This window comes from Amblyomma americanum, chromosome 3 (assembly GCF_052857255.1).
Source record: "Amblyomma americanum isolate KBUSLIRL-KWMA chromosome 3, ASM5285725v1, whole genome shotgun sequence".
In the NCBI taxonomy this organism is placed as follows: domain Eukaryota; kingdom Metazoa; phylum Arthropoda; class Arachnida; order Ixodida; family Ixodidae; genus Amblyomma; species Amblyomma americanum.
This window is the reverse complement of record NC_135499.1, coordinates 154,148,721-154,172,675: the sequence shown is the minus strand read 5'-3', so window position 1 is coordinate 154,172,675 and position 23,955 is coordinate 154,148,721. Positions and strand designations below refer to the sequence as shown.

Here is a 23,955-nt window from a genome sequence, read left to right as displayed (position 1 = left end):
ACCTAGGTGGCCCACCTAGGTCGCTCCTCTGGGAATTTTTTTGTCGATTTTTCTATCATGGTCAACATCGCCGACAACCGACGCCAAAGACGACCGCCGGTCTTTCTGCGATATAGGCTCCTTAACGCCGTGGCGTTAGAAAAAAAAGACAGGTAGAAATAAGACATTAAAAAAACACCTATTTCTTTTTTGTAATTTTTTTGGTTTTTACTCTTCGGAGATGTCTTTCTTTTTTTTCGTACATTTCCTTCCTTTTTTATCGCTTACAAAAACGATGTGGATGTAACTCTTCCGTCGAAAAGAAAGCATTAGTTTGTAATCACCTCTCGTGTAAATGTAAACAGTCGTGGTGCTCTAATATTTCAAAGATACAGGAACTGACCAACCAAACTAATGCAAACATCAACCCATAGCAACAATGGCGCTACTATCAAAACGAATTTGCCAAAAATTTATGATCGGTTGTTTAAGAGAAGGTTAGTGCCAGCTGAGAGCAGTTAAAAGAAGCTGCGCACTTGGACTATTTGTGAGAGAGAGAGAGACCGGGTGCACTTCAATAAAAAGAATCTGCTGTTTTCAGCATCACACCAGCACCTAGAGCATGATGGTGCCTGCAACAGCAGCACAGGTTCCAGAGAACTACACACACGTACAACAGTAAATTCAAATTAACTTCGTCACTAACTCGTCTCCTATTAACGAAGCGTCGCAAAAAGCACCACGTCAAACCACCCCAATTAAAATGCCTTGACGCACGTAATAACACTCAAGTATGAAGCGAAAATTTTCCTCGGGGGGGGAGCTCTCTGAGACAGAAAAAAAATGAAAAAACTTCCATATTAAGTATTTCGCCTCAGAATGGGCCCTATACTTCAAGAACACAGATGGTGTTCGCTCTCTTGCATAAAATAACCACAAAAAGAGCTGCAACGTAATTGCGGCTTCTACATTCTGCCGCGAAAGTTCGAAGAGGGGTTCGTCGAGGTACCGCAATAAAAAAAAGAACAATTTTTTTTTGTTTTGCTCGCAGCTTTCAAGACACGCGTAACACAAAAGTATGAATACTGCAAACATTTTTTTTCAATTACTTTTTCTTAGTACTACTCTTAGGTCCACGCTTGTGTTCCTCAGTCACGACCTTCTTTTTTTTTCTTTTGCCTTTACTTATGTTTATCTTATTCGCTCTTTCACGCACGAAAAAACGCAACACGCACGGTCACGTCGCGTGACAGGGACTAAACTAATGAAAATGGAGCGCGGCTGTGCCTCGACAACTTTGGGCGCAGTTTTCCTTTAGCCTAATGACCTCCAGCTTGCAGAAAGAGATAAACCCGAATGAAGAGGGGGCGGGTACGAGCCCGGGGTTTCGAAACAGGTGCTTCAGCTCGCTCGCTGATTTCTGCCGGAAGAGAAGTTTAAGCAGTGGGTCTCGCTATTTAACGACGGTGCGCTACAGAACTGCTACTAGAGGTCCCCCGAATTATTGCAAGGCACGCAGAGACCTACCAAAGAAAAAAAAACAGTACGAAAATGAAAGCCGTGCGTTCAACCGCTTCGATGGGAGCGTTTTTTTTTTTTCGTGCAGCATCGATAGAGCGTACGATCACTAGCAGGTTGTGGCACGGTCAAAGGGAACTTATTACAAGCCTTCAATCAATCATTTCTAGACATAAGTATGATCGAGAACGACACTTTTTTTGCTTCCTGATTGTTTTTCCTCGAAAATTAATAAACTCCAGATATCGTTAACCTCACAAGCAGGAATAATAAATAAATACTTTTGAGTCGAACTTCATTATTCCATCCACATTGCTGTTACCTGTACACACACGTGGATTTCCAAGAGCCGGCGCTGAAGCACTCTTCTTGGTGCCCTTTCGAAGTTCGTCTTACTAGCGGCCATTTCATGAAAAACAAAACGTGTTTAACTCTTTGAATTTTTCGTTTTGTTGTCTCTCCTACATTTGCTTATGTTTCATTTTTCGTCCTTCAGTCTCTCGATAATTACATTTTTGGTTTCGGAACTATACGGTTCAATCTCAGGCAAAATGGACAAAAGGCGGAGCTAAAAATTTACCGTGCTTCCATCTTTATGTTTTTTTTTTCTTCCAGCAATCGAACCATAGCCTTTAGGGAGATATTGCTAGCAAAGCTGCGGCTTTCCCCTTCCGGAAATATAATAATAGACAGATTTGAATAATAGCAAGCAGAACCGAACAACTACGCCTCACAGAGGAATTGCAACAGATCGACCAAAAAGGCAGCTGCTTTCAGGTCCTTTAAAACCGGCGTATCGTATATAAAAAAGCACATGCATACAATGACTTCGGTACACGTACGGTGAAAATTTGTGAGGGGCAGGGGTTAAGGCGGAGATTTGCACAACGGCTTGGATGTGCGCAGCCATGATTAATAAAGCTCCTCTAAGCTCCAAGTTTTAACTCTGACACAAGCACAGAGCAAAAATAAGACAGTGTTTACTTTACTTATGAAATGCTGAGTGCAGTTGCTTGCATAAAGAGTTGCAAAAATTTGCGCTTACTTGTGACGACCTGGCATCAGGCGTAGTTGGCCGCGAACCACGTTATTTACCTGCGAAAGAAAACATAAGCCACATATTCTGAAATCGTAGCGGAAGACGAATAAAGTGATATTAAAAAGGGCCATTATACAAAAAAAAAATATGTAGGACTACCATGCAGCAGCCGATCTGATTATGAAAAGTTACCTTATTGTTAAGTTGATGTCATTTAACACCTTTGAGAAAGCAGAGGCGAACATAGTACAAGGTTCTTCCCTTATTACTAAGTTGTTGCAATGCTTTAAGAAATGAGAGGCGCACATCTTTACGGCGGACATAATTAATGTGAAACTACGAGGCCGAACATAAATAAATTCAGCCGCCGCGGTGACTGAGTGGTTATGGCGCTCGGCTGCTGGCCCGAAAGACGCGGGTTCGATCCCGGCCGCGGGGGTCGAATTTCGATGTAGGCAAAATTCTAGAGGCCCGTGTACTGTGCATTGTCAGTGCACGTTAAAGAACCCCAGGTGGTCGAAATTCCCGGAGCCCTTCACTACGGCGTCTCTCATAGCCTGAGTCGCTTTGGGATGTTAAACTCTCATAAACCATAAACCATAAATAAATTCAGGCCAAGCTGAACTTGAACAAACCGCGACCTTAGCTTAGGTCATTTCTGCGGGAAGCCCTGCATTTTACGCTTCACAAACATTAGGGACGCATTATTTCCCGCTTCCATGCTCACTGCTCTAAAACAGCCACTGTTCAAGCATTTCATAAACTGGCTCACGGTTTACCGTCGCTTAGGCGCTCGAGAAGCACACAAATGTTTGGTCGGAAGCGCTTCCAGTGTCACCGCTATGTGCCGGAAACCACCGCCTTTGGCCGCGCACATAATCTTCATTTCTTCGTATTCTCGGGTACAAATTATCTTTGTAAGTATTTTCAAAACATCTTATTTTTACGAAGCAGAAGCGCGTCAAAAGATCGGCAACCACCATGAACACAAAGCGCTAAGATGAGTCAATGGTTTCGTTCATGGTCACTGTATATATGTTCCACGACAAAGGGTTTCGCGTTATTTTTGAACTTTTTGTTGTTGTATCCACTGTCTGCAGCCACTTTGCTTAGAACAATGCATTACCGCTATCCACAGTAAGCATTCGCCGTCTTTACGAGCTCCACTTAGGCGCTACTACGAACACCGCTTCTCTGAACATCGATTCTTTTGCACCGCGCAAGCTGAATAGCAAAATTGTGATAAGCGAAAATCCTGCAACTTGTTCCGCTGTGGCGCCAATATTCTTCTTCTAGTTTCGACACGATGTACATATATTTCGCACCTCAGTGATATCTGCAGTTGTAAGCGTTCTACGACTCTCAGCAATCCAGTTACAGCCGCACTAGTTGGGGCCCACACAAAGGCATGATGAGAACAAAACAGAACACGTGGACAAAGCGATTTCTACATGTTCTAGTTGACTTGAAGAGAGGTTGTAAGCTACTTGTCGAATTAGCCTCACCATAATTCCTCCGGCAATTGGTGAACCGTTGCGACAATTAGATGTAGATTAAAATCAGGGATTTGAGACATATATCTGTGACTTAGGAGATATACGTCACACAATCCTCGACAACATACGTCAACTGCTGCTGTTTATCATCTGGAGACCAGGTAAGAGTCTCGAAGGAATATTAGAAGGCGGTAAGCCTCCTCAATTCTTTGTGACGAGGTGCACACGGGTACTCTTGGCGTTCTGTTTGAGTTCCTGTCCTGTGCGAGCTCTAAATACAGAGAGATGCGAAAGTACTATCGCGCTCAACATGAGTAGCAACGCGCCGTCATCGACGGGAGCTGGCTCCCTCGTCTACATCCTCCAACAATCACTCGGAATTCTGGGAAGAACTGCCATTCCAGGAAACGACCACACTCCCTCTATAGTGAAACGTGTTCACGGAATTCGCTTGCATGAAATTGAATTCAGTTTCAAATATTTCATACAATTCTTGATTGGGCCAATAACAGGAAATATATAATGAACTTATCGATGGTAGTTGGGATGCAGTAGAATACCATAGGTAAATAGAATGCATTTCAGTTATACCACGCTGTTTCCTGAGGGGGAGTGTGGTCTTTTCCTGGAATGGCAGTTCTTCCCAGAATTCCGAGCGATTGTTGGAGGATGTAGACGAGGGAGCCAGCTCCGGTCGATGACGGCGCGTTGCAACTCATATTGAGCGTGATCGTACCAAATGGACAAATGCACCACGCTGGCGCCACTCACAGGTCGGGTGTCTCTCCTGCAGCGGCGGTCGGTCACCTGGCCCCGCAGTGGTGGGCGCAGGCCAGCAGCCACTGCACCAGCAACGACACCAGCAGCGGCAGCAGCGAGCAGGCGGCCGCGCAGTGAGGCGCACCCGCCGTGAGCGCCATGCCGCCGGCGTCGTTCTGCACGGCGGCCAGCCGACGGTGGCTCTCCAGCACGTGCACCAGCACCCAGGTGGCGTTGGCGTTGGCCGGCTTGCACGTGTAGTTGCCGGAGTCTGACGCATCCACGGCGGGCAGCAGCAGACGCGACAGCGCAGTGCCGTTGCGGCCCTTGGCCACGCTCACGCGGCCGCCGCGCTCGAAGTTGATGAGCCGCCCCTGGTGGTACCAGAACACGAACGCCGGCGCCTCGGGGCTCTCGCTAATCGTGCACGTCAGGTTCAGCGCCGAGCCGGCCTCCACGTGAATGTCGGGCCCGCCCAGGATGCTGGCCTTGGGTACTGCGTCGCCGGTGAAGTCACGTTTGTGAACCAGAGCATAGCGCGAATACTAGTGTAGGCCGTAAACGTACCACGATCGGCACGCTTAACACGAACGCTGCAGCGCGTGTCTTCCATTGGCTTTAGAGCAGTTGGGCGTCGGCCGCCGGGTCTGAGAAAATATTAGGGTGGAAGCAGGACATGAGCTGTCTCCAACCACCGCAAACGCACCGTGCAGCATGGTCTCGGACTCAGCGCCCAGAGCTGAGGGGCTGTAATATTAGTGCAGGGTGCGCAATCCAGCGTTCATGTTAAGCGTGCTGACGGTGGTACAACCGCAAATAATGGAACATCGAAACCAAGACACTAAATGCCTTCAGAGCGTTAGCAAACCACAAGAACTTGACAGAAACACAGCGCTGGTGGCTCGGAAAATTACAATACTATCTATGAGCTTCATGCATGAATAAGCGGCGGTTCCTTGTTTTATGCGCCATCGCAATGTGCTGAACGTGCTTCAATATGAGCAAGCGCCGATCGACCAGCACTTAAAGGGACATGTTTTAGAGACTTCTTACTTGATCGAGATTTTCATGCGATACTAGAACCGTTGGAGCAATATAAGTGAATTTCTGGCGGAGTGTCCTTTCAAAGATGAGTGTATCGACTTTTGATGCTGTGAATAGCGCTGACACGAAACTGCGCCTGTGGAAAAGGTACGGGCCCAGTAAACCACAAAAAAAGAGCAAAGGCCCACCCCGTATTCGTGTCCCTGTCTTGTTTCTGCAAACCAATGCTTCAAGTTGTTGGCGTAACCGTCATACTAAGCGTATAGTTTTGTTAGTCATTTTCCTTACGTTGAGCACAAACAATATCGGCAACAGAAATACCTTCCATCTTAATTTACCCCAACAGTGCAGTAAGCACCATTTATTTCGAATGACCTCCAACCTTCTGGGCCCACTTAACTCGCAAACTGTTCTTGTTAAACAATTAATTATTATTTCCTTGCAGTAAGTCGCACCCTTCTGTCAACCTTGCCTATGCACCACATGTCTATGCACCACCGCGCCGCGGTGGCTCAGTGGTTATGGCGCTCGGCTGCTGACCCGAAAAACGCGAGTTCGATCCCGCCCGCGGTGGTCGAATTTCGATGGAGGCAAAATTCTAGAGGTCCGTGTACTGTGCGATGTCAGTGCCCCGTTAAGTAACCCAGGTGGTCGAAATTTCCGGAGCTCTCCACTACGGCGTCCCTCATATCCTCAGCTGCTTTGGGACGTTAGACCCCATAAATCAAACCAAACATGTACATCTTTAGAGCCACAGATCGATAGAAGAGTCAAAGGTAACAATGTTTTACAGGTGTCAACATGAAGGTACTGTCTTGCTTCCAGTTGTTCTGCTCTTAGCGAGTAGAACTGGAGCTTAAATAGCGAAGAGGCTAGGGAGGAACGGGGGTCTACTCACTGACGACGCGCAGCGAGACGACCTGTCTCAGGGGCGGGTCCGAGTTGACGAGGCACTCGTAGAGGCCGGCGTCCCTGAGCTGGGCGTCGCGTATCTGCAGCGCCCAGTTGTTGGAGAACTGCATGTGCACAGTCTGGAAGCGTTCGTCTGACGTGTACCGCGTCAGCCCCACGGTCAGCAAGTGGAAGTCACGCAGCCGGATCCACGACACCTGCGGAGGGACACAACAGGGCGGTCAGCAACAAGAGACGAATTCTTTTTCCTCTTAACGACAAAAGGGGGAGGGCTTCGAGGATGGCCCTGCCATCCAGAAAACACCTAATTATTATAGAATAGCTTGAATATAATAACGAATCATGCTCGTACCGCCTAGTGACGTGAGCTGGTAGGTGTGACTGTGCACTCGGCGGTCGTGAGGTTGTGGCGTGGCCCGCGGGCAGGCCACAACCGTAGCGACGAGTAGTGTCGTGGTTTTGAAAACTGAATAGGCGACAATATTATTAACGGCCGGATCCGAATCGGTAATTACAACGGGGCGTGTGACTAATAGAGTTACTGTTAGACGTTAGTTCACCAATCTTCTCGTTAACACGATTCACCTCTTTCTGATTTCCGTCACCGGTTCTGCTACCATGCCCAAAACTCCAGTTTTATACCTAAAACCTTCTTTTAAAAGTTACATCGGGCTTCGTTGAAACGCTCACGATTTGGTTTTTATATGCTAAATTAATGTTTTCTGCTTATGCTGATATTCAAGTGGAAATGAGTTTTTTTTTTTTATGGACATGAAAGAGGGTCGTAAGCGGGTGAACAGATAGCCACTGCCCTGTTAAGGAACACGGAGAATTCCTGCCCCCCCCCCCCCCGAATTGGGGTTAGTACGCCTCGCTACAATAGCCTGGCCGGCAGCTCCGAATTCTAGGTTGCCATACGTTGAATGCGTACACGAGCACATGTTGCTCTTCTTCCGGTAAGCATTCCGAATTCTAGAGCGACGCTTCCTCCCCTTCCCCAATGCAGAGTAGCAGACCAGGTATCAATCTTTCTGGCCAACCTCTTAGCCTTCGTTTCATTAAACTTATCTGTCTATCTGTGACAGGTACAGCTTATTCGTGGCGCGAATGCGACTCAAGAGGCACTATCGCAACGGAGATCCCACACCCTGTCCTCACTTACTAAACAGTACAACTGGCCTACGCATTTCACATCACACCAGGTGTCCCTCAAAGTTCGCATCGCCTCAGGAGTAAACTTACGGTGAAATTTCATTTTCCTTAATTATCGAGAGCGTTGTTCAGGAACTGAACTGCCTTGGTTTGAATGCGAATCGCTCATTTCCAACCGTTACCGAAACAAGCGCTAATACCAAGTGAAGATGTTTCATTCTTCAACACTCACTCAGTGTCGACGCGACGCAGCTTAGTGCCAAGGTAGCTTCTTATGCTTAGTTTTTAAACACTTTTCGTTGTAATTTACTACCTGCACACACCCTTATCACCCTTTAGTTCACCGCGGGAGGGAATTGCTTACCTTATCTTATCTGCCAGCCATAGATTTCTCATTAAAGAATGCGACCATGCGTGGCCGGCTGTAGGATGTTCGGGACTCGTGTCAACTATGCAAGCTCGTTATCAGGAAACTTCAAAGTCATGTTCAAAAGGAGCTGAGCCGAAACATGGTGCCCGTATCATCCCCATCACTACCAAATCCGTTCTTTGTTTTGCAAACAAAGCGACTACAATCGCTTTGTTTACGTCGTGCACTCAAGGTAGTCCAAATATTTTGAGGAGGCAAGCTCTGCCTTTAAGGTATGACGCAGTAGCGTTCATGCCTCCCTTCAGCGGCCTGAGGTTCTATTGTCATATCACTTCGCAAACATGGACACTGTCGAACAAGACAGAAGAAGCCTCCCTTTATTCAAATCGAATAAATGTGCCTCGGTGGCCAACGAGTAGCGTGGCTTATTCAGTATCCAAGGGGCAGGGTTTCGATTCTCATCTTACCCCTCATTTTCTTTTTCAAAACAATGAATTTATTTTGTATTCTTAGAACCTGTCATATTGATGTTTGAGTCGAGTTTCCACCTTAGGCTCCCAATTTACGTGATGTTTTATACACTTTTCAAATCCCCTGCCCCACGTGTGACGTCACCACCTTTCCGATGAACCTGCATTTTCTAGCAACGGATGGCGCCGGCGGGTTCTCGTTGAACACAGTTCTCGGCTCTGTAGCCTGGACAGGGTTGTTATGTTGCCTGCTATGCTCCGCTACTTGAGAGTAGCGAAAATACGGATGCCTTGCTATAGACTTGTTGTGCAAGTTTGGGATCAAAGCGAACTTTCTATTCTGGGCTGCATTCGTCATTGTTTACGTAATAACTATTTGTGTTTGTACAAGTACGCCAAACAAGACCTGTAATAATAGATCAGCCTAATTGAACGCTGTGGTTATATTCCATCAGTTCGTATAAATTTATCTGCACCCGTACAGTTTCGAGAACATAACAACATTGAAAGAGGGCCAAAGGTACTCCCACGTACCTGCTCTGGTCTCGGTAAGTAGCTGACATTTGGTACGCATCCAAAAGCTGATTACCGTCTCGAACAGCCAATGGTCGGCGCATTGCATATACCATTTCAGTACACAGAAAAAACTGAATACCATGTTTCGGTTTGAGAGGCGGGGTTTTTTTTATATAGTGTATGGCCTGATTCACTACGTTGACCGTAAAAAGCTGGGTCAAATGACAAGGACGAGGACGCATTTGAATTACAACAACCGCGGCGACTCCCAATCATGAGGCGAAGAAGAAATTAATATTCTGCTTAGTTGCTGATAATTAACACAAAACCAACAGGATCAGTAGAACTGCGGTGCGCTCCGAGCCTAATTCTTAACCTCAAAATATTTACCGGGCGTTGCCAGCAATTCGTGCTCTTAAAAATGTGTAGTGACCTTAGGTAAAGACGAATCAGATAAACTTATCCTGTCGCACCATTTACGGGAGAGCATGTCCAGTGGAGGCAGTCGATTTCAGTTCAAAATGCTAAGGCTGTCGCCTCAAGTTATAAATGGGGAACAAAAGTAGCAAGCACAAAAAGTAGAATTTTTCTAAAAGGACCAACGAAGCTAACAAGCTTTGTGAATTAGTTCAATCTATGATTGTATCATGATGCTGGCTACATTCGCTTTTAGCATATTCAGTTCAAAGCTACCTCAATCTTTTTTTTATTTGCATATTCAGCAACTGACATACCTTGATGCACAGTCCAGTTGAATAGAAGTGAATATTCACAATATCTAAAATTCTTTATAACAATAAAATACATACCACTGCACGAGGGACAGCAGCGTTCATTGCATTCGACCGGGTGTTAATAAACCAGTCGATAAAAGTGAGGACAGTGATTGCATCGATTCTGGTGGCATTGTGTCAGTAAATTTCCTGCACTTTATGGTTATTTGATGCCATCATGCTTCAAATATCGTCTATTTCTTTCTGATATTCTCAACTCAACCAGGAGTCGTAATAACCTTAATATCAGGTCATACTTCACTCGTAGTAATATTCTCAAATACTGTTTCTTGCACGGACAATTCAAGCCTGCAACTTAACTTCAGGAACAAGCAGGTCTCGCTCATTAAACACATGTTTAACAACAATTGATGCCACGTGATATTTTATTTGGATTCGTATTGTAGTCAATGTATAATGTTTCAATATGTTTTAACTACCTGCATCTGTATTTATTCTATGTGGTCTGTACGTTACCATGTTGTGTTCAGTTCCTTCTTTTGTACCCTGTCATGTATAAGTGTTTTTTTTTGTTTATTCGTTTTTATCCCAGTCCTGCAGCGTATATAAGTAAATAAAAAACAGCACGTAACACTTCCCACAACTTCTGTTAAACGCAAGTGAGTACTTCGCGAATGTACCACAGAGACGATGCGTTATATGAGCCTCTAATCTATATTCTAAACAGGCAGTTGGGCTATATCTGAGGTTTTTCATCTAACAAGTTCTGCAATTTTTAAGAATAGGCGTTTTGAGTTAAAGGAGCGGTTTTTTCGGCAATGCATTGTCAGTGGTGCAGCTCATCACAATAAATTAAGTTCCAACTGGTACGCTGTTTAAGTCACATTGAATAATTAACTTATTACCTATTACGATTAATTTCTTCCTTATTGAGGAGCGTGTAACCCACCCGAAGAAATATCCATATCAGTTTCTAGAATTTCGAAAACGCAGCAACCTTTGGCGATGTGGCCCAGCAAATATTTACTACATCTCACCAGAATGCATTCACTTTCGATAAGCTTGCAGGCAAAGAAATCCCTCCGGTGCACGTAACTCGGTGAAATAGACAAATTCGCTGGGCAACAGTGCCGAAGGTAACTGCGTTTTCAAAGTTCTAAAGACTGATATAGATATTACTCACGGGGAGTTACACGCCTCTCAATAAATAAAAAGACTGAAAATAACAATTAAAAATTCAGCTATTGAATATTAGTTACCCAGCCCACCTGTTAGCCCGTCTTAGCTGTATGCTGATGCGCTACCACACTGGCCATGATATGACAAAAAAGCGCTCTTTCACCTGAAAAAAAAAGCATTTCTAAAAAACGCAGGACATCTAAGGAGAAACGCCCGGTATAACGTTCCTGAAGTCAGCGCTGTGAGTGCGTAATCAGAAAAACAGCCAGACATTATCAGTCCTTAAGTGGCTACGATATCGCTGGATGTGTGTAAAGGACCAAAAAACGCAGTGCTACTTTTAGCCTGAGCCACGCGGAACCTCGCAAGACGCCAAGCAGGTCGCATACGGCGGTGAACTCTGGGCGGAGAGCGTGTGTGCATTTCCTCTGCCGCGCTTGACAGCTATTTTGTTGTTTCTTCTGCCTGCATGCTGTAGAGCGAAAAAAGCGATATGGGCTGGTTGATGGTGTATTGTAGCCTAGCAGAGCGAGAAACGAAGACTGGGTGAAGAGGCAGAGTTCCCGGCGCAGTCTTATGCTCATCCACTTGCCTCTACGCCTTTCGTGCTGTTGCATCACAATCCGGCGCAGCAAACATCAGCTTCCCGCGTGGCATGATCTCACACACTGTGCGCCGCGTTGAACTTTTTCAGCTGACAGCCTAGAAATGTCATTTTTTTCCTAATAGCATCGCAATCTCATTTTTTGGTCATTTACAAGGTCCCCAGTGCCCGAATAAAGTATACACACATTGCCGTTTTATTCAAGCTAACAATTTTAGAGTCATAAGTCTTTCATATAGAAAACTGTCGTCAGCCTGGATGCTTTATATGTGGCTTTATGCGGCATAAATGTAGCTCCTGGGAAACACATCTTTGTCGGTGAAGGCGCTGATACACGTTTCGGGTCTTGGTGACTTTCAGCAAGATTCTTTTCTTTTCCAAACGATAAGAAATTTAAGGGACACAGAGGACGGCACTAGCCAATTATTTTTCACACTCAAAATTAATTTTCTGGCACTTTATGGCTCTGTACGGCTGGGTTGACGTTTGCTGGGCAGCAAGGAACGAATTTATTCGTGAGAAAATTGGTTTTAAAATATCACGGCCAGCTTGTAACTAAATCAATTGAAGCGCATTCATGCTCTATAATTAAGTGAAAAGGATGGCAGGAGTTGCTGCACAGTCTGCTGCACAAGCTACGAAACCAGTCTAACGGCCAGACATGTCTCCACGTGAGACAACGAAAAATACATGCATGCAGTCTAAAAATAAGAAGGCCAGTTGGCCAGTGACAGGAGCGGTGCATGTACTGTATACTGGAACTGCAGCAGTTCCCTTAGAGCTCCGTAGCAGTGTATAGTGGGAGCTGTGCTCTTAAATCTAATAACAACATGAGGGGAAGCTAACAGAAAGGCACCTAACTAACTGCTGCTGATATGCGCTGGGCAGTACCCGTTCCGCTGAATATGGGTGCAAATTCAGGTTCAAGTTCACGAATTCGGTGTACTCAGAGCAATCAGAGCTTAAAAAATAAAGTGAAATAAGCATAAAAAACATGCAAAACATGAACCTCCACCACACCAGACGAGATGCAGGGTTAGTACAAAAACACTTTCGTGTTAGCATGTGTCCACACCCAACACCGATGAATCGGACAAAATAAATGCACACGCCGTCATAACAGAGAATGTGTTAGTCACCACAGAAAAAAAACTCAGCAAGTTTTCAATGAAGCCCAGGTTAAAAGCGGGAACATAACCAAAATGAAAGAAACTTACAATTTGACGGCTCGCCTTCTGCAAGAGAAGAACAGAAAAGAAGAAAAAAAAGAGAAACGAAAGAAATAAGAATGTGCAACGAGGTGCTTCGTTGAAGAAATTAATACAACACAAGCTTTCTACAACGTGAACACAAAATTCGCGCAACTTTCAAGAAAACGTGAAACAAAAGAGATGGCCCTGTGTTTTGTAAGGGTAACAGTGTTACGCTCAAAACAGCAATAAAAAGACGGAGATAGTGACTGCGAACAGTACAATGGCAGAGTAAACTCAGTTTAGAGGGCGCCGTTGAGACGTTGCGAAAGATACACTGATTCAATTTCCAACGCCGCAAGGAAAGCTGTTCGGGCGAGGTTTCCAGCAGCCCCGGGGTCCTGGAAGGTCGTACGCACTGACTGCATTGAACAGAGCATGAAGTGCGTAGTATCCTTCTTTCCTTTCTTCTTCCTTTCTTTTTCTTTCTTTCTTTCTCTCTTTCTCACTTTCTTTCCTTTCTCTCTTCTTTATTTCTTTTTTTTTTCTCAAAGCTGTACCACCATAACTCGAGAGGCGTCGAAGGCGCAAGTCGCTCAGCCCGAGGCCGTGATCTGTCGCTGTTCACTGCAACCGGAACTGGGCTGTCATACTTGGATATGCTTGAATCAGCCGATAGATTACTAATCGTTAAACTTCCGACTACAATGTCGGCTAGTTCATTTCTATACAAGTGTCTTTCCTTGCAACACGCAGCAGAATGATAAACTTCTCATGGAGCAGAGTCGCGATACTGTTTGGCATTGAATTATTGCTTCGTTGCCCTATGTACTCCTAACGTGTTAAGCCTAATCACACCGTACTATCGTGAAGACATTCGTCCTGTTATAAACAAGGATTCCATCCCTTTATTTGTCTCATCTTGAATTCCGTTTTCTCTGCTACTCACTCCAGTTGGAAAAAAATAAATAATCAAGGACAGTGCAAAGCCCAAGTTAAGAAGTGTTGATCCCCTCAGCCTAAGTGCCCTCTACAATGTATATTTCACATCAGAGCATTCAAAAGTATAATACCCCGTCATAAGGCCGGCTGATACGGCATGGTGGTAATTTACAGTGACTTTTTTCTTGTTGTTGTCGAGAAGGTTGTCAAATGGCGCTCTCATCATAGCTGCCAAGGCTACCTCACCAGTCGCTAGACGTTCTTCGTATCTGCGTTTTGACGAACAAGGTCAAGCACTCATGTCGATCCCAATACGCTGTACACCCGTTTATTAACAACTATTAGAAGGGCACTCTTCTGAATATACGATGACAGATTGTAAATGTTGCATAATCGTTTGGCACTACCCGAGAAAAGGGCCACTCATCTGAGGCTTTACAACGGATGGTACAGAACTTGAGCCTGGTGTAATTATGCAGGTTGAGCTAATTAAGCTCAGCGCAGCTATACAGACGGCCTTCCAGATGTCGCTTCTGAAAGGCACGTAGCTCAAACAATGGTCATTTACTGCTAAACGCCTCGAAAAAAAGCGGGCGGTAGAGAGGAAAAGTCTCAGGGTTAGAATGCCACTGGTATAAGCCATCCCAGACTTGCGCTATTACTATGAAGGGCCCTAATTAATTCCACTTTACATTATAGACCTCTACGTAATCAAGGCACCTTTACTCATCATTATGGTGCGTCTACGTGTGAAGTAAACATTACGATAATATACATCGCTTTTCAGGAACCCAAATGGCACTTCACTTCCGATCAGATCAGACAGTCAGCCTAAAGGTGGATCTCCTCTTTCATACCTGACACACACTAAAGGTTTTCGGCAACAAGGACAGCTACAGTAGCCGACATAGATGTCTCGCCCCATGCTTCTGTCTCATGTGACATGACCCTGGTGCTTTCTAAGAATAGCACACATTGATACAGAAGCTGCCGGATGGGCGAGGCTGCGCACGGCCACTGATTGCCGGGACAAGACACCGGACCTGGAAGCTTATGCAAAAGAAGACAAAATGGGACACGGCTGGGGCGGGCCAGTCTTATTTATTTTTTTCTCCCCTGTTACGATGATGAGGAGGACGCTGAGAAGAAAAGGAACGTGGAAGGCATTATGCGCCCTGAAGAGCGCGGCAAAGACGTTATGGTCCTTGGGAAGCCCTCAGGAGCTGCGCCAGCGGAAGAAGGCTTTGGCATGATAAACATCAGCCTAATTGCGAAGCGCGAGATGGGCTGTACGCTTTTGTCATGCGACACAATCACTCCCTCGCGTTGCTTTCTTCCTCTCAAAGGGGCACAAAGGATCCATCAGGAGTTAATTAATGTCCGCGTCGTCGGCAGTGCGCCCCGTAAGAGCGGAAGTGCCCACTAAGGGTGGGGGGGCTGACTCCTCATCGAATGGACGACGCGGTTCTGTGTGGCAGTGAGGGAAAGCTGAGTGCGAGCCCTCGCTGCGTGCTTAAGCCATCTCCGCTCAAGACCAGACACAGAACTGACTGCGGACGCTGTTTACCAGACACTCACGGCAGCATTTTTTGCGCTTCGCTGGGTTGGGACGTTACCGCCGCATAACGAAGAACGCGTCTTACGCGCGTAAAACAAGCGGTAAAGAAAAAAAAGCAGTCGCACGCTGCACTTTCTTCAGTTTTCTCAATGTATTTTTTTGTTTTCTCGCGCTGACGAAAGCACGATGCACTGAAAAACATGAAAAAGGCCAGAAGAGACGCCTTTTTTTGCTCTTCCGACAATGGTACACCTATATATCGGTATACCTCCAGTTGGCAACAGCGGTGTAGTACCCATGGCAAACAGCAGGTCTCGGATGAGGCAAGTTAGTTTAGTGCGTCTCACTGTTTCATGCACAGTTTTGTTCCTAAACCATGAATATTTATTGAACTGCCGAGCAGAGGCATTCGCACACAGACGTCCTCAAACTTTTAATTACCTTTCAAATAACATCATATTAGCAGATATACCCAATTTAAAAGTTTATTAGCACCAATCATACTTATTTAACCGGCTTTCTATTCTTATCTGGCGCCGGTATTTAAAGAAAAAATAGGTTATGTTGAATCTAAGCGCACTTTCATTCGAAGCATTTTCATAAGCGGCGCTTGAAACATTCGCTATTCAGAAACAAAAAAGTACAAAAGTACTTACAGAAAGAGTAATACAAAAGCACTACTTAATACTTCCTGTACGTACAGAGGTTAGATTGGGCTAAAGAAAAAGAAATGGCCCTGCCCGCACCGCCTTGCGACACAGTATGCATATTTGAAAGGAACGCAAGAAGTGTTTAAGCCGGCTCTTAAAATCGAAAAACTGGGTTTCACCACAAGGAAGGAGCGCGCCTTCAGGCTCCTGCTGTCGATCTCTCTGCGTCTCGTTTTTTCGTCGCGGTGAAACCAACTTCTCTCGAGTTAAGGGCTGGTTTAAAGGACTATAGACACGGAATTTTTGCTTGCGTGTTTTCTTCTTTCAAACGATGCGTTAGACATTCGTACACATGGAGCACCCTGTGCGGTAATCGTGTACGGGCGCGAAATAATTTATAATTGAATTTCTTCTCTCATGTTGTTTCAGTTTCGGTTTCATCGACCGAACGATGACTGTGGCGTCAAGCTGACGTTTTCGTCACGTGATCCTCTAGAAAAGCTGTTATATAATCGCTGACAAGTCATTTTTTGTCATTCCAGGTCTTGGAAGAGGCTGGATTGAATGTCGTAGTGAATTAAAACTACATATAAGCGATTATGTTACAGTTTTTCTAGTGGATCACGTGACCAAAACATCACCTTTACGTCACAGTCGTCATTTGGTCGATGAAACAGAAACTTAAACAGCATCGGAGAAGAAATTCAATTATAAATTATTTAGTAGTGCTAGGCAAGTACCAGCCGGTGATCCATGTATTCTAATGTCTCAAGCAAACATCTGACAGAAGAAAACGCGCAATAAAATTAGCTGCCTATAGCCCTTAAACCACTTCTCGTGTTCTTTCTCAGTACTACACAGAGCGTACACTGTTGCAAACACAAGGCCGAAAGAAACGGATTGCGCTATCTCACAGAAATTGGCGCGTATCAGCGACAGCGGCTTGTGTGCCGTCGAGAGGGAGGGAGTAAACTCAACTGTAACGTGTTAACCATAGATACGTATACCAGATGGCTTTGTTGGCAAATCCAGTTTTGGTTTTTATGGAGGAAAAACGCTAAGGCGCCCGTGTGCTGTGCGATATCAGTGCACGTTAAAGATCCCCAGGTGCTCGAAATTATGCCGGAGCCCTCCACTACGGCACCTCTTCTTCCTTTCTTCTTTCACTCCCTCCTTTATCCCTTTTCTTACGGTGCAGTTCAGGTGTCCAAAGATGTATGAGACAGATACTGCGCCATTTTTTCCCCAAAAACCAATAGAATAATTCGCTGCTGTTGAAATAGCTGTTCTCGCTTGTCCTGTTTCTTTCGCGTGCCTTCGCCTCTTTCCAGAGTGGCTGATTCTGCAAAGGCGTGCCGTTGTATGGTGTCATTTGGATGGCAAGAGTTTGCTTGAGAACCTTGGAGAGGAAAGCTTATTTAAAGAAGTATAGACACCTAATTTTAGTGGCATGTTTTCGTATCAACAATCATGCAGAAAAAACTATTGTGCATGATTCACCAAGTGATAGTCGCCTACGCCGCTAAACAATTTATAATCGAATTTTTCCGTCATGCTGTATCGGTTTCAGCTTCAACAGCCGAACCACCACTGATAGGTCAAATTGTGCTCATAGGTCATATCAGGCATAAAAAAAAAGACTGCAATATAATCAGTGCTTCTACATTCGTTGTCATTCCGGTTCTTGAGGCAGGCTAGCTTTAGAATTGCAGGGAATTCAAAAACGACGAAACAGTCTTTTTTTTAATGTCTCGCGTGATCTATATGCACATTTTGACGTCACAGTCCTCTTTCGGCTGTTTAAACAGATACCAAACAAGCATAAGAAATAAATTCGGTTACAAATTATTTAGCTTTAGTAGGAGAATAATACGTGATAATACATGTATAATAATGCCTCATGCATCATTACAAAACAGAAAACACGCACCCAAAATTTAGATGTCTATACTACTTTAAAAAGCTGTACAGACAGACAAGATGTGAAGAGAGTACCAGAAAGGAGGGGGTAGGAAGAGGACGAATCGAACAAAGCACGTGCAACCTAAGTTACAAAACAGTATTTCCTAAAAAGTAACAAAGAAAACGGGCCGTGCTCTTATGTCAGCTAATCCACCTCTACATCGACGCCTTTTTTTAAATCTTCATTAAATACTCTGATTTTTCTCTTGAAATCTTTGATTCACTGCTTTCCCCTCTGCCTCTTTATTACTCTGCCTAGCAAGAGAGTTCCTATTACTCTGCTACGTCAAGGCAGGCACCTGTGTAAAAAAAAAAAGCGCTACCAATAAAAAAGGAAACCCTTAACTAAGAGACGGACGAGTTTTTAAGTGAGCGCTCCAGCCTCTTCCTACAAGTTTGCTGCAGAGACTTCCCTATAGGTTATTTCAACTTATTTCTCTGAACTCTTGCAAAGGCAAGCGCGTTCATGTGCAATGTACAACCAGCCTCGTTTAGAAAGCGTAAGAAAGCGGCAAGGGTACAGAGCGCTAGCGCCATAAAGTAACAAAAAAGGCATCCCATTTCACAGCGCTCACATTCGAAAACTGACACGGACATGTCTCAAATGTAAATGGCTTAGGCGCCGAGATGGCGTGGTAGTGCCCCCCCCCCCCCCCCTCTCCCCCGGGGGTGGATTATTATGCACTCTCGAAACTACAGCCATCTTAAGGCGTCAAGGAGCCATCCTTTTCCGGGTTCCCCCATTAAGAAACTGAATGCGGAAGCCGCCGTGCCGAAACCGATTCCGGCATTTCGAGATTGCCTATTGCAGCGTTTCTAAAATGAATTGCATTCATTCAAGGCCCACTAAAGAGTTGCTGCAATGATGATACAAAATCAGCATCATAGGTTAGACAAAACTTCAATGTAATCACTGATTACCTTAGCACATAGATATGAAAGGAAACGAAGTATATGAAGTTTTGAAGAGGAATACTGCGCCAGCAGCGTCATGAGTTTTCCGGTGTTTCGTTCAGACCTGTTTTGTTATTGTCTCCCCTATTGAAAAATACAACAAAAAAATTTCAGCTGTTACATGATTTTTCTGTGGTATTTCCGGACCTGGCAACAGAACTTGATATCTAGCATCGTGTAGTCCCCTGTCCGACAGGGCCAGTTCTTTCGCGACAACAGAAAACTACAGAAAAATCTGTCGCAGCGACGGGACTAGAAAACTTTTGTGGTATTTTGGGACCGACTTTTTCGTATTCGACTGTGTCTGCATATTTATAGTTTTCATCACGCTTACATCCACATATTTACTTTTATACATCACAATGGTGCACAAGAAAATCCAGGACACGAGATCATTCTAAAGTTTGTTCTGTTTGTTTTATGGGTGTTTAACGTCCGAAAGCGACCAGCCTATGAGAGAAAACGTAGTGAAGGGCTCCGGAAATTTCGACGACCTGGGGTTCTTTAACGTGCACTGACATCGCACAGTACACGGGCCTCCAGAATTTCGCCTACATCGAAATTCGGCCGCCGCGGCAGGGATCGAACCCGCATCTTTCGGGCCAGCAGTCGAGCGCCGTAACCACTCAGGCATTGCGGCGGCTAGATGATTCTATTATTGGGTCAATTTCAAATCAATTGCAGTGCACTTGGGGCCTCTGGGGGTGCACCATGACTTTCATTACCGTACTATGGAGCTGACAAATCCATTATGAAGGCGCGCTACAAAATGCATCACTTATATATGTCACTTCCTATCCAGGGCACCAGCACTGGCGCACACTAGCACACGACAAAGCACCATGCGTCCAAACGGCACACAATAAACAACACAACACTAAAACAGCACACAGGAAAAAGAGGACTATGACAGAAGATCATAGCGAAAAAACAGCACAGCGACAAAACAACGTAGCTCAGTACGGTGGAGCGTTGCTTGAAGAATGCGACAGAACTAGTGGCTATGCAGCCCTCGCCAGTATGGCTTTATTGATCTTATTTCTTCTGTATTATACAAGCAGAATCTGGGCAAATAGGAGATTAAATTCGCTTTTGCTTCTACTCTCCAACCCACCTCACCGGGCAGAGTTTAGTAAACTGATTTTCACTGAAATGGCAGTGCAGCTGTCGTTTAATTACCGTTAAGTACCCGGAATCGCAGTGAAGTCTGTTGCTGACGTATTAACCGTACGCCTAGAGCCACAAGACGATACCTAACTGTGAAGTTGTGGTGCTGTACTTTAGTTCACAATCAGTGAAGCATTTGAGAAACTTAGCCATTTCTAGAAAAGCCTGCACATGACAGACAGAAAAAGTGCTTTTCTAAGTACTGTGCCATACAGCCTAACTTAACCTATCATATCGTGGCAGCGAAGGTGCCGTATGGGTTGTGCTTTAACCTTCGTGGTTATGACTTTGATCGCTCACCTTTACCGCAGCACAGCACCGTACTGCACCGTATTGCGTCATGAATTTTTTTCCTTTGAGCTCTTTGGTTGTCGGGCTGTTTTTTTTTTCCTCTGCTTTTTGATCGATGTGCTGTTATTTTTTTTTTTGCGAAGTTTGAAGCATTCTCTTTTCTTGTGTGCTGTCTTTTCGTGTCTCCACTGGAATTATCGTGTGACAAGACATCGACTAAAATGGTGGGATTTGCAGCACCTACAACAACAGTATTACTTGCTGTCGAGGAAGTTGAGGTTGAAGTTAGTGCAAGCTAGTGATAGGGTTAGCCTTGCGGATTATGCCGGCAATTGCTCCATCGAAATGACACGTAAATGTCGAGTAGATAAATCAAACGTGATTTATGCTAGTGATAATTATCATTAAATGTACAATATCAACATTCAGACCACTGTCGGCGTAGTTAACAAATGTAAACAGGAGTGGTTTAGGGCGCTAATAAAAACCACTTAACCACTTAAGACGAAGCTTACGCTCTTGTAGCTTCTGTCGGAATGTATTGTTCGCGCACCTGTCACCTCTTTCACGTCCAATCTGCAGCACACTTTCTTGACAGGTTAAAAAAAAATTGAAAATTGGGCTGCCTTTCCGCAACTTACGCAACATTTGATATCCTTTGTCGATATACAATTTTGTGCCTAAATCTTTTCCCGCGTCAATCCAACGCGTGATAAATTAAATAAATGGCATTAGCCAATTACTTTCTAAATAAGTTTTAAAACGTCCCTTTTTACTCGTCTAACGCCATCAATATGGCTTCAATGTCCTTTCCCGGAGCCTGTGCGAATTTTAAAACGTAGCTCAATTCACCGTGGTACAACTTCAGAAAACGACTCAAGCTGGTACTTTGACCTACAAGATCAGCCAAGGTCAAAAAGGGACTTCGTCGATTTCGCTACTGTCTAGCTATGTGTCTACGCAGAGTATTTGTCAAGTCATCAACCATGAGTTTAGAACTGAATTTGGACCATTGGTAATTACGCAGTGATGTGTACTAACTATTGGCCCGAATCGTTAGCGTTAATTAGTTCATTGTAATTAAAACAAAACGGTATGATATAGCCTGCGGCGCTCAGTTCTGTGCGTTCGTCGAACAACTCAGCTTGATACTCTGCCGCGAGCGCATATGCTTGCTAGGACGCGCGACATTAGGCGTCACGTTTGATCATGCGATGACATCATTTGAACGCGGTAACACAACCTTGATCACGATAAACACCTCAGCCAAACCCAAAGCAAAACTAATAATAACCACAGAGCTCACGCTGCGCTAACTTAACAGAGGTTTACCGATGCTCCTTTTTTTCTCAAAGTGCTGCCTCAGATTAATTTGTCGGACACCTTGTAAGTTGCTTCAGACAATCCTTCTCTTTACTCGGTTACAACTTCATGCTACAAAATGCACAGTTGGTGAAGTGGTTAGGCCAGAACGGCACAGCAATTCATGTCATTATCTGACAAGGCCACCAGAGCGAACCCCTTTCTACTGACACTATGTCTCAATATCGCGAAGTGCGCAGTCCAGGCAATTTTTGTAATTCGGTTAAACCCGGCATACATTGTGACTTCGGCGTGGATCTAAATAATTTCGTTATCTTTACGAACACCAATCATAGCACGCCACAGTCAAGGCTACGAGGCGAAAGCAAGTTAGAAAAAAAAAACACCCGCAGTGTTATAGCACGCGCTTCCTACACGCCTGCTTCCTGCGCCACAGAACGTTGTAACCGTCCGCCTTTTTCCTGACTAAAATAGTCACTAAAACACGTTCCACCAATTTGGCTCGTAGCCACAGTTCAGTCCGCTCGATATTTTCCTTCGCATTCTTTGCTTTATTTACGTTTACTAGTTTCCTTCCGGTTTCCGAGAGCCCGGCGTGCTTCTTCTCGGTCCCGCACAGCGGCCACAATTAGGCGTCATTAGACGTCCGAGGAAACGGTGCCGAATTTTTACTTGCTCACCACCGCTTCTCTTGGATTCTCTAGCTTCTTTTCGTTCCATTTTTTCTTATTTTCTTTTTTGCTACTGGTCGAGCCCGAGCAAGCGCGAGGCAGATGCGAGCACAGCCCGCTGATTGAAACTCGGGGCTGCGTCGTTAAGGTAGCCCGGCCAAATGGAAGCGCATGCGAGCTTTTGCCTTCTTCATTGCGCTGTTTCATTTCTCCCTTCCTGCTTTGTTCACGGGGCTGTTCAGGATGAAGCCACTAGGCGCCGTGTCACGCGCTGCGGTACGGCGCGGAATTCGACGCACGCAGCTAGCGCGTGGTGCATCAGCCCGGAAGTCTCTAGTCCTTCTATGTAATTAGGCTTGAGCATTAGGCGAACTTTCAGCCTGGAAAAAGGTGAGCGAACTCGTCCGTGCTTAAAACAAGTTGAACAATCGGGCTCTGTAAAGGTCAGGTCTTGATCAATGATCGAAGGGAGCGAACGGAATTTGCGTGACCGACATCTTCGCCACAGATAAAATGAGTGAGTGAGTGAGTGAGTGAGTGAGTGAGTGAGTGAGTGAGTGAGTGAGTGAGTGAGTGAGTGAGTGAGTGAGTGAGTGAGTGAGTGAGTGAGTGAGTGAGTGAGTGAGTGAGTGAGTGAGTGAGTGAGTGAGTGAGTGAGTGAGTGAGTGAGTGAGTGAGTGAGTGAGTGAGTGAGTGAGTGAGTGAGTGAGTGAGTGAGTGAGTGAGTGAGTGAGTGAGTGAGTGAGTGAGTGAGTGAGTGAGTGAGTGAGTGAGTGAGTGAGTGAGTGAGTGAGTGAGTGAGTGAGTGAGTGAGTGAGTGAGTGAGTGAGTGAACGCTTTATTTTCAACTTAGGGTTCTGTAAAGGTCAGGTCTTGATCAATGATCGAAGGGAGCGAATGGAAATTGAGCGGAATGGAATGGAAAATAGAGTGAACTGAATATTAGTGAGTGAGGGAGTGAAGGAGCGAGCAACAACGAATTCCTTTCGTTCATCTTTTAAAAAGCAACATTAAACGTATGCAAAAGTATCGGTGACACTAGTGGAGTGCTTGTATTACACATTTCGTTTAAGTTCGCACTGCAAACACAAGGAATATAGAAACCAAAAGCAATGAAAAGAAAGGGCTGCATAAATGGCAACTGCAGTAAACTGCGCTTCAGTACGGTGAACACATACAGACAGAAATGCGCAAAACAAGTCAATTCATGATAACCGTGAAATCTGCTCTCTGCCTCAGTGGCCCAAAAGCAGGATAGAAGAAAAGCTGAAATTTGGCCGAGTTGGTATGCATTAATCGCAGCGGAACATCGCAACAGCGGAGGTACGTGGACAGCAGGACAGCACTTGTGTATGTTCTGCGGTTGTTGCGCTGTTCTCCTACAATGCAGGATAGGAGAGCTCCGCATTACATTCAGGGTTAAGGACAGAGATCACCAGAACGCCATTCCAGTAGTTAACAGGTTGTTTTGTCGT

The 23,955-nt window shown here is 45.1% G+C and overlaps 1 protein-coding gene across 2 annotated transcripts in view; it reads right to left on the bottom strand.

Annotated features, from left to right (window-relative positions):
• LOC144125232 (basigin-like) overlaps positions 1–23,955 on the bottom strand; it is a 291,295-nt gene that overhangs the window by 7,562 nt on the left and 259,778 nt on the right. The window contains exons 4-7 of one of the 2 annotated variants that reach the window (XM_077658450.1): positions 12,990–13,007; positions 6,734–6,944; positions 4,804–5,287; positions 2,543–2,592 (exon numbers count right to left, since the gene is read on the bottom strand). In XM_077658450.1, coding sequence (XP_077514576.1) covers positions 4,836–5,287; positions 6,734–6,944; positions 12,990–13,007 — 681 coding nt within the window. In that variant the 3' untranslated portion in view covers positions 2,543–2,592; positions 4,804–4,835. The remainder of the gene's footprint in view (positions 1–2,542; positions 2,593–4,803; positions 5,288–6,733; positions 6,945–12,989; positions 13,008–23,955) is intronic. The other variant, XM_077658449.1, reaches the window with a different exon arrangement.